At 41.6% G+C, this 10,908-nt stretch overlaps 1 protein-coding gene across 1 annotated transcript in view; it reads left to right on the plus strand.

Moving 5' to 3' along the window:
* The window catches only part of LOC311059117 (adhesion G protein-coupled receptor E5-like), a 36,937-nt gene extending 26,410 nt beyond the window's left edge, over positions 1 to 10,527 (plus strand). The window contains exons 11-22 of the mRNA XM_084076768.1: positions 475 to 512; positions 738 to 833; positions 1,673 to 1,856; positions 2,612 to 2,731; positions 3,565 to 3,764; positions 3,892 to 4,083; positions 4,213 to 4,407; positions 5,398 to 5,618; positions 6,928 to 7,119; positions 7,708 to 7,873; positions 9,817 to 9,897; positions 10,099 to 10,527. Of these exons, the coding sequence (XP_083932894.1) occupies positions 475 to 512; positions 738 to 833; positions 1,673 to 1,856; positions 2,612 to 2,731; positions 3,565 to 3,764; positions 3,892 to 4,083; positions 4,213 to 4,407; positions 5,398 to 5,618; positions 6,928 to 7,119; positions 7,708 to 7,873; positions 9,817 to 9,897; positions 10,099 to 10,128 (1,715 nt within the window). The 3' untranslated portion in view covers positions 10,129 to 10,527. The remainder of the gene's footprint in view (positions 1 to 474; positions 513 to 737; positions 834 to 1,672; positions 1,857 to 2,611; positions 2,732 to 3,564; positions 3,765 to 3,891; positions 4,084 to 4,212; positions 4,408 to 5,397; positions 5,619 to 6,927; positions 7,120 to 7,707; positions 7,874 to 9,816; positions 9,898 to 10,098) is intronic.
* The last annotated feature ends 381 nt before the right edge of the window (positions 10,528 to 10,908 follow it).

The raw sequence follows: 10,908 nt of genomic DNA on the forward strand, positions 1-10,908 counted from the left end.
AGACGGATCTGTCCGATTTTTCATATTCCATCAACATTGCTGGCCCACAATAACCTACAGTACCTGACCTGGCGGAGGCATGTGCTCCAAAGAGCACCTTTTCTATTTCCCCTTTATGTCTACAAATATCTTCAGCGAACACATGCATTATGACGTGTTGTGACAGCTTTTAGATCTGCTATTTTCACTGAATGTTCACCCTAGAATGTAGTTAAATTCTCAATTCTTCTTTCCTTACACAAGTTTGAGTGTTTGCATTTTGGCAACTGTATTTCTTTTCACTCTTGGCAAACTGCACTAATGTTTTTGTTTATTTCTTTTGCGGATTTAACCCGGATTTAACTTAATTCAGTGGTTCTCAAAGTATTTTGGCTTAGTTCCCACCTTACCTGACTTCTGAATCCATGTTCTCCCTCGCGCGCGCGTGCATGCATACGCATAGCATAGCTCTGATCAGTAATGTCTTCCATGCAGAGTTGCAGTGTGACCTGTTCAAAGCAGACAGTACACAGGTGAGTTGTATCTACAGTATATTCAATCATTAGTTACAGAATCATCATATATATGTATGTATGTATTTTTGCATTCATGTATTTATGTCTGTCTTTCTGTCTGTCTGTCATTTTTTGCTCTCTCTCTCTCTCTCTCTCTCTCTCTCTCTCTCTCTCTCTCTCTCTCTCTCTCTCTCTCTCTCTCTCCATCCATCCATCCATCCATCCATCCATCCATCCATCCAGTCGTCATCAGGTCTGTCTAATATATCGTCCCTGATGTGGAACAGCTGCACTGACCTGTCTGAAGGAAAGCCAAGTCATGGAGATGTACTACTAGAGGTAGCAATCATGGATGAAACGCGCGCACGCACGCACGCACGCAGACACACGCACGCACGCACGCACGCACGCACACACACACACACACACACACACACACACACACACACACACACACACACACACACACACACACACACACACACATTTAACGCTTTTCCTGAGAAACTTGAACACAAACAATAGTAGATGTTCAAACTTGGGAAACTCAACAATAAGTGTTTCAGGATATAAATCACGGATACAGGAAGCATCGCCTCCTCCATGTGGCCACAGACAATTATCACAGACAATGAACAGAATTTAGCCAATGCCTTAGCTCTTGGCTTGGGCATTCCTGCAATCTGCAGGCCTCTCACAACTCATTTATGGCATTACCGAGGCTTCTAAATATGAACACAAGCAGTCTACTTTTGTAATCAAGCTGTATAATAGCATCCTTAAGACATTGGTACTTTAGCACCTTGGTAAGGAATGCCTCTTCCAGGCTGTTGTCGATTGCACAACCCACTTCCAAAATGGTCACTTTTCCTCAACTTCTCCTCAACAACAATAACAACAACAACAACAACAGCTGTAACATCTGAAAAGGCATCATTTTCATTATTGCACAGTTTGAACATGGCAGTTGAAACACGAGAGTGCTTATACACACATACGCGCGCGCACACACACACACACACACACACACACACACACACACACACACACACACACACACACACACACACACACACACACACACACACACAAACACGCACACAAACACGCACACAAACACACTCATATAATCTTCTCTTACATATCCTTGTATGCTGTTCCCTTCCTCTGTTGTGTAGATGATGTTTAGAGCAGTGGAAGACCTGCTGGAGTCCTCCGGTCACCTCAACAACAGTGACAAAAGTGACAACAGTGACAACAGTAACAAGGTGACTGGGTTACTTGAGGCAGTGGAGGATGCTGTGAGGCTAATCGGACCCCAGCTCCAAGACAACTACACCCACATAGAGACAAACCAGACAGGTACTCACACACTCACACGCGCGCGCGCACACACACACACACACACACACACACACACACACACACACACACACACACACACACACACACACACACACACACACACACACACACACACACACACACACACACACACACACATACACACAAACACACACACAAAACTACTAATGTAACCAACAAAGTAAACTATTAAACTAACTACTTAAACTACTAAAATCGCTCAGAGGGTGATCCAGACGACATAGTCCACGTGGTTGTGGTTTGGACACTGCCATCCATTTCAGTTATAATTCAGTATAATGACATATTTATAATTATATATAAAATATTGGTAAAACTGAATGTCATGAAACCTTTGGAGAACTCCTTCTAACGCTATGGACCAGAGCTAACTATAATACACTATGATCCTGAACAAAAGAAAATGTCTGTGAGTGAGCAGTTTATGATTCTTGATCTTCATTCATAAGTCATTGTAAAATGTGTTATGATTGCATTATGTGTACTTTTGAGTGCTTATACTGTAAATGTAATTATAAACAGATTACGATGCATTTATGCTTGGCCTTATACTGTAAGTCATGATGAAATGTTTAATAATGTGTTGTGATTATAGTTATATAAACTCTTACAGTAACTATAATAATACAGTGATATACACAGATTATGATGCATTATAAGTAAGTGTATAATGGATTATAGTCATGGGTTTCATAGGAAGTGTCACTGAAATGGGTTTTATGTTTGAGTAGAGGCGGAGTTTGCTGTGAGGAAGGGAAAGACTCCACCCACTGGACCAATTCACCTGAGCAGTCACAGTGCTACTCTAGACACTGACTGGCAGACAGTAACTGGGAATGGAAAATACCCTGGTAAACTCTTCTCTTCTCTTCTCTTCTCTTCTCTTCTCTTCTCTTCTCTTCTCTTCTCTTCTCTTCTCTTCTTTTCTCTTCTCTTCTCTTCTCTTCTTTATTTCTTTCCTACTTATACAAAGCAGCAAAATGTTAGTGGGGCATGTTCCTCAGAGACTGTGCTAAATCTGCTAACACATGAACACAATAAAAGTATAATCTAATAATAATAATAATAATAATAATAATAATAGAAAAATGAGCTCTGTTGTACCCCCATTTTCTTAATGGATGAATAATGGAGGGCCAAGTGTCTGCTTATGTCTGCTTTCGTCTGCTTTTTTGTCTCATTGAGATGCAATCTATTTTACGAGGGAGCCCTGTTCAGGGTGCCAGCAATAGAAAAGTTAAAATTAACTATTTCTGCTGATAAGCGTACAACATTTTGTGGTGTTAAATGAAAGCATTTCATCATTGGCCCAAACTCTCTCCCATGATTTCTCTCTCAACTCGCCGGCTCACCTCTCACTCCCTCCACCCACATCTGCAACCTTAGAATCATTTTCGACCCTACCCTTTCACCCCCCACCCCCAATGTAAACCATATCACCAAAGCTCCACCTTATAGGAATACAGTATATCCGATCTCCGGTGCTCTCTGTTATTCTCTGCTGCTGAAACACTCATTCACACATTCATGCCTGCTCAACTACAGCAACAGCATCCTGCACGGCATCAACTCCAAAGTCCTCACTAAACTCCTATATCTCACTTTATAATTGGAGAGCCCTGTGTTTGTGCGTCCGGAGCGATTCAATAATTCTTATCCACAAAGACTTTCTCATTTCTCACAGGTTTTGCACTCGCTGTGTTGGTGAGCTACAAGAACCTGGAGAAGTCTGTTAACCACTCCTTTCAGCATCTCAGTGGACACCAGAATGATGGTGTGGATCCTAACTACCAGGTCTACTCTAAAGTGGTGTCAGTTGTAGTGTCCAACCCTTCCAACGAACTCCTGGACAAACCTGTCATTCTCACAATGAGACACCTGCAGGTGGGCCAATAGCAGCAGTCTAGATGGAGATGTTGTTACAGTACCTTGTCATCATCAGGTCAGCGGTTTACACCACAAGTTTAAATAAATAGACAAATAAATAATGGGTATGTATATTGTGTATTAGGAGAGGAACAATACTTCTACGGTGAAATTCATCTGTGCATACTGGAAGTCTGGACCACAAGGACAGGAGCGGAGGGAAGGGGCCTGGGCCACAGATGGCTGCACTGAACAATCTAGCAACTCCACACACACTGTGTGTCGTTCTAAACACCTCACAAGCTTTGCTGTGCTTATGGCCCTCTACCCCTTGGAGGTTAGGCATGGGTCATACACACACACACACACACACACACGCATGCATGCATGCACGGACGCACGCACACACACACATACGCACGCACGCACACACACACCAGTAAATCTGCTCTCTTTCCCTGTCCAGGAGCTCTTTGAGCTGGAGTTGCTGACCATGTTGGGTCTTGTCACCTCTCTGCTGTGTCTGGCAGTGTGCATCTTCACCTTCAGGTTCTGTCGCTCCATAAAGGGAACTCCCACCACCATCCACCTCCACCTCTGCATCTGCCTCTTTATTGCTGACTTGATCTTCCTCACTGGCGTTTCACAGACTGAACCTGAGGTTTGTAGGAACTAAAGAGTCCTATTTACTCGATCTGTATAACGCAGGGCGAATACATTTTTGCCGGGGGGTCTAGAGAAAAGTATTTTTTTATATAATCTTTCACTGGTATATTATTCATGGTATAGTATAACCATTCCACATAAATATGTTTTTGACCACCTCTTATTTAACACTATTTTAATGCAGACAATACCAAAATTAAATAGGCACTAGAAATGTGCCATAAATGTATTTACTATGTATTTTGACGTTAATTAATACTATTTCTGACGTCGACGCATACGTGATGTGTACGTTCCTAAATATCCTTGAGTGCTAGGACCCTGCAGCATTAATTTTTCACCCTGACAAATGCTGTAATGACAGGAAGCAACCAGTAGGTGTCATCAAAATAAGACTACTGAAATTAATTTTACACAGTATTTGAATAGCAAATGCCCCTTGCTATTTAAATGGCAGATTTGGCATTTGGAGGAGACACAAGCAATATTGTGAGGATGAAAATTGCATTCGCCCATCTACAGGAACAGCATTAATAATGTGAGGAGTAGTAGTAAAACACACTTTTTGCTACTACTCCTAGGTTTTGTCCAGACTTCACCTAAATTGGTACACCTTATCTCTGTGGTCATGTGATCAAGATGGTTCTGTCAGGCTAAGATTGCCTTTCATTTGTGGGAGGGGCCTGTTTTGCACAAAATGACACAAATCATAAACACGGTCCGATTAGTGTGAAACTTTGCATGCACATTCCCAGTAGACCGAGGAATGTTTCAAATCGGGTGGTGCTACAACAGGTCACAACACAGCCCTGGTTAGTAGTGTAAGAGAATATTGATTTTAGTAAATCATATTTTTATTGTCAAAATGTATATTGTGAAAATCTGTATTCAGGGTCCCAAAATAAGTATTCAAATGCTGTTTTTAATTTTTATGTTTTTGTTGTTTCGCTGTTGAAAACGTGGGTGAAATCATTTTGTCTTTCAGGTTGGTTGTAGGCTTGTGGCAGCCTTACTCCATTACTTCTTCTTGGGGACATTTTGCTGGATGCTGTTAGAAGGGGTCCTGCTCTACAAAATGGTGGTGAAGGTGGTCATCAATTCCACCATTCGACCTCTGTACCTGTGCACTGTGGGATATGGAACACCCCTGGTCATAGTGGTGATATCTGCCATCAGCAGACCTATGGGATATGGCACTGAACGACAGTAAGCATGTGGAAAGCAGAGGGTGTGTGTGTGTGTGTGTGTGTGTGTGTGTGTGTGTGTGTGTGTGTGTGTGTGTGTGTGTGTGTGTGTGTGTGTGTGTGTGTGTGTGTGTGTGTGTGTGTGTGTGTGTGTGTGTGTGTGCATGCTTGTGTCTGTATCTCTTACAGTAAGAGTGAACATACCAATATTGTTTGAATCCACATTTAAACAGGTAACACTCAAATATTGTGATATCTTGATGTCTTGACTTCAACTAAAGGACCTGCAACCGTGCTTTCATTGTAAAAAAAAAAAAAAAAACTAAATGTCCTCTCCAATGGCTATTCCAGTTCTTTTTTTTTTTTACTCTAAATTTTTATCCCACGTTTTTGTAACCCCCTGGTCACCCACTCCCTCTGCCAAACTAGGGAGGCCAGTGCCGAGCTCATGCCTCCTTCAATGCATGAGAGCCAACTGACCTTCTTATCACCTGACAGGGGGGAGTTTCCCCGGTAGGACGTAGCGTGTGGAAGGAACACGTTATTCCAACCAGTTCCTTTCAGTACCGCGGGAAGTAGGGGTGCGGGGGGGGGGGGGTAATAAATCGGTAAAATCAGGCATAAATATGGATTAAGTAACATAACTCTAACCTAACTCTAATCCTAACCCTAAAACCGAAATAAAGAAACCAAAAACTGGGGAAAAAACCCTATCCGCCCAGAACCGCGATTTTTTTTCGCGCGCGCGGGGGGTCCTCATGCACGCGCGCTACCGCACCCCGCACCTAAAAGGTCTTCCTGCGGCTATGGTTCCTTTCCCCTCTATCAGGCGCCCCGCCTGTCATGGGGAGGCTGTATAGCGACCAGGATTACTATATGTTTTTTGTGAGGGTACCTACCCTAGGAGACACGGGGAGAACATGCAAACTCCACACAGAGAGGCCCTTTCGCCAATCCCACCTAGGGTATATGGGCGCTGATGACGCGGAGGATAGAACACGCCCCCCCAGCGGCCCCGGCAGGAATCGAATCCAGGACCCTCTAGCTGTGAGACGACAGCGCTACCGACTGCGCCACCATGCCCCTTCCAAATTCAGTTGTGCAAATTAATGAAATGCAACGGAAAGAATGGCAGGCAATAGAATAAACAGCAGAGAGTGAAAGAAGAGACACACACAGTATACAGTATGATAGTACACCATCCTTTGTCATTTACAGTCATTGTCATTTTGTTTCCATTGTTAAGTACACCACTTTGAGACTGTACAAATTGACTTGACTTTGTTCTTTCTTAGCGGCCCTAACTTGAACACCTGTGTTGTCCCTTTTAGCTGCTGGCTGTCACTGGAACATGGCTTCATCTGGAGTTTCATTGGTCCTGTGTTTGGCATCATCGTCCTGAACGTGTTTTTCTTCATCCTCGTTGTCCGGAAGCTGATTCAGCAGCTGTGGGGCTGTTGTGGTTCTGAAACACTCCGAAAGCACGGACCCAACCAAGACCACTCCAACCTGCACAAAATTAAGTCAGTGTGTGTGTGTGTGTGTGTGTGTGTGTGTGTGTGTGTGTGTGTGTGTGTGTGTGTGTGTGTGTGTGTGTGTGTGTGTGTGTGTGTGTGTGTGCGCGTGTGTGTGAGTGTGACTCCTTTTACTGAACAATTCACTCTATAGCAATGAGTACTATCAGAATATAGAGCTATTTAACACTTATTTTAACCAAAGAAAATCACTTACCCTACCTTTAAAAGATGTTAAAATGAGTAAAAATACTTAAAAGTCATCAAAGTCTGTAAAAGTAACTAATTTAAGTCAAAGCACTTGAAAGTTGCTAACTTGAGTAAAATACTTGAGCACACACACACACACACACACACACACACACACACACACACACACACACACACACACACACACACACACACACACACACACACACACACACACACACATGGACCAGCTGGAGAGTGTCAAGAGACTGGTTGGGGCAGCCTGATGTGGAATTGCATTATACTGTACATGGACTAGTTTCATGCATCTTTTTGGGAGAGGGTGAGCCTGATTTTTACACTGTTTAATATGGTTGTTTCATCTCTTCTCCCTTGCTTCCCCTCTAGAAAGTTCACAGGGGCAGCTATATTACTGCTGTGTGTGCTGGGACTGACGTGGGTGTTTGGGGCGTTCCTGTTTAACGGGACAGTGGCAGTGGTCTACATCTTCAATATCCTCAATAGTCTACAGGGGATGCTTATATTTGTTTTTCACTGCCTAAGGAATAAGAAGGTAATGTTTTTTTGTAAAAACACACACACACACACACACACACACACACACACACACACACACACACACACACACACACACACACACACACACACACACACACACACACACAATAATAACTTTTATGTGTTAGTAATCATTTGCATGTGAGTGCATACACGTGATTACTAAACCAGATAAATATGTAAGGAGGGCAGGAGTAATGGCTGTTTGAAGCCCAGCCAATAGGAACACAGAGGGGGCGGGGCTTAAGCAATTACAGCGCGTCCCTAATGGCCGTTTAAATGCCAAATTTGGGGCATTTAGCATGCTGGGAACTGTTATGGCTGTTTAAAGCCCAGCCAATAGGAACACAGAGGGGGCGGAGCAATGGTGGTCCCTGATGTGGCTATTCTGATGGCAGACCCCTGATCGGTGTTGGTGCCAAGTTTGGTGCCTCACGCGTGTTATGTTTGTGGTTTGTGACGTCCATCTGCCCGCCAGTCCCCCCTCTAGGCAATTTTAATATAGGATATTCCAGAAATTGTCAAGCTTTAAACGAATTGCAGATCTATAAGCTCATAATGCGTCACATTGAAGATCAGCTGTTTTTGAATAGCCAAAGTATGATATAGGACTTAAGTGGCTTAATCTGCAAGTAACAAGTAACTAACGCTGTCAAATGCTGTAATTTTAATGGAGTAAAAATATATATAGTGGAGTTGAAATAAAAAAAATGGAAAGTAAAAGTACCTAATATTTATACTGTACATTTTTTTTATCGTACTTGGGGTGTGTGTGGGGGTGGTGGTTGGAATTTTGGAGCTTGAAATGTACAAAAGTATTGGCATCAAAATATACTTTGAATATCAGAGATATTGTAGATTGGCTTTTTTTCTCGAATAGTCAAAGTATGGAGTGGTTAATGTATGTTTTGTATTAGTAATAAAATCTGCAAAGTAACAAGTAACTAAAGCTGTCAAATGCTGTAATGTAGTGGAGTAGAGGTAACAACAATATTGTACTGTACATTGTATAGTACTTGAGTACATAGTTGCACCATTTTGACAAGCTAAGCATGAATTAGGCTCTATTCACAGCAGCCATATTATGAAGACATTCACAGGTGTTACCAATGATACTAATGAAGGCTCTGTTCCATTTAGTGTAGCACAGTGGTTTCAGAGTTACACACCCGTAAAGGGCCATTTGGGAGTGTGTCCAGTGAGCCAACATGCCGATATCAGCACCCTGACTCTGTTTGACCAGAATGGAACAGAGCCTTCATTAGTATCATTGGTAACACCTGTGAATGTCTTCATAATATGGCTGCTGTGAATAGAGCCTCAGCCTATTGCTACAGTGCAGAGGAACATGGGTTGGTATTAATGGTCTTAACTCAAAATGTAAGAACAGCTTATCTCTTTAGATTAAAGCGGAGAGCATACCCATGCGAGCGTGGTGATGTAAAAAAAAACGTATAAAGGTTTGGGCACAGTGAGTTTACGAACTCAAGTCTCCTTCTCTCTCCCCATTATAGCAAAACCCATTGGAAATGAATTGGGTGCTTAAAGTTAAATATTTCTAAAACTATTTAACATTTCAAAGTGAAAAGTACATGTCCACAGTAAGCTGAATTTCTTTGAAGTACTGTATATGAATGGAGTTTATAGGCGAAAGTATAGGACTAGTAGTGTGTAGAACTTGTGTAGAAGTTTTGAGAAGATACTATAGTGAGGAGGACATGAGAAATACAACTATGAGAAATACATATTACATAATACATATATAATCAATATTTCAAACATTTGTAGTGGATGGTAGCACAACCGCCAGGCACTCATATAAACCCATGAACCCACCTTTATCCACACAGTTCAACAGATTAATTCATCAATAGAAAAGTAAGAATGGAGTGGCGGTGAGATTGCTTGTCATCAATAATGTTATACTGCCCTCTACAGGTAAGAAAGTGGTACATCAAGAAACTCTCTATCTGCAGGCCTACTACAGGACAGGAGCATCATGCTTCCAGTCAATCACAAGTAAGCAGTAACAGCTGTTTTTGTCCTGTAGCCTCAAATATTCACACACATATGCATCAACATAATTTTGCTTGACAATATCTTGTGTGTGTGTGTGTGTGTGTGTGTGTGTGTGTGTGTGTGTGTGTGTGTGTGTGTGTGTGTGTGTGTGTGCGTGTGCGTGTGCGCGTGTGTGCGTGTGTGTGTGTGAATTTTCTTCAGGGGAATGACACAAGAGAATCAGTTCTCTGATCCAATGTTGACAATCAAAGGAAATTAATTGTTTGAAGAACCCAGTTTTGCTGTTGTCTAATCTGGTCTATAGGATGGCATTGGGGCTTTCAGGAAAAAAGGGGCCAAACATTTGATTGGCCAAGCTTGATCAGTGCTACTGAACATGTTATAGTTTATGACATCTGCATACCTGTTGATTTGAATTATATTGTGGCTGTTTAACAAAGTAAGAGTACTCTCTTTCTCGCTCTTTCTGCAATTAATTAGTAATAATCTGTGACTAAGGCTTGTTTTGGATATTTTTTTTATGTTTTCTTTCTATTTTGCTATTCAGTGTGTGCTCATTCAGATGTTCTCTCAGATATATTTTTGCCGTAGTGCCAAATTAGGGGCCCAACAATTATTCAAAGTGCAGATCTGGATCAATAGGCTAATAGACGTTATAAAGCTATAAAGTTTATTTAGGCACACACTTTTGATCAGTTATACAATAGGAAGGGCATCTGATACTGTTTACAAATGTCAAACTGATTAAGGAATAGTTATGGAATATGTTAGTATTAGTATATAAAGAATTTAACAGAAACAGGTACAAACTATCCCCTAAATCTGAGCTAGTTTTAAATATTTACATTTACATTTACACAGGCTATATTACAGAATTGTATGATTCATATTCCATTTTGTTGAGCCACATTCACCAAAATTCATACCATAATGTGTGTTGTTCAAGAATTAACTAAATATATCACATAAAGCATGCATTTTTCCAAATATTTTTGAGTTTGAGTGAAATTG

Source organism: Gymnoscopelus microlampas (assembly GCF_963454915.1).
Source record: "Gymnoscopelus microlampas genome assembly, chromosome: 13".
NCBI lineage: Eukaryota > Metazoa > Chordata > Actinopteri > Myctophiformes > Myctophidae > Gymnoscopelus > Gymnoscopelus microlampas.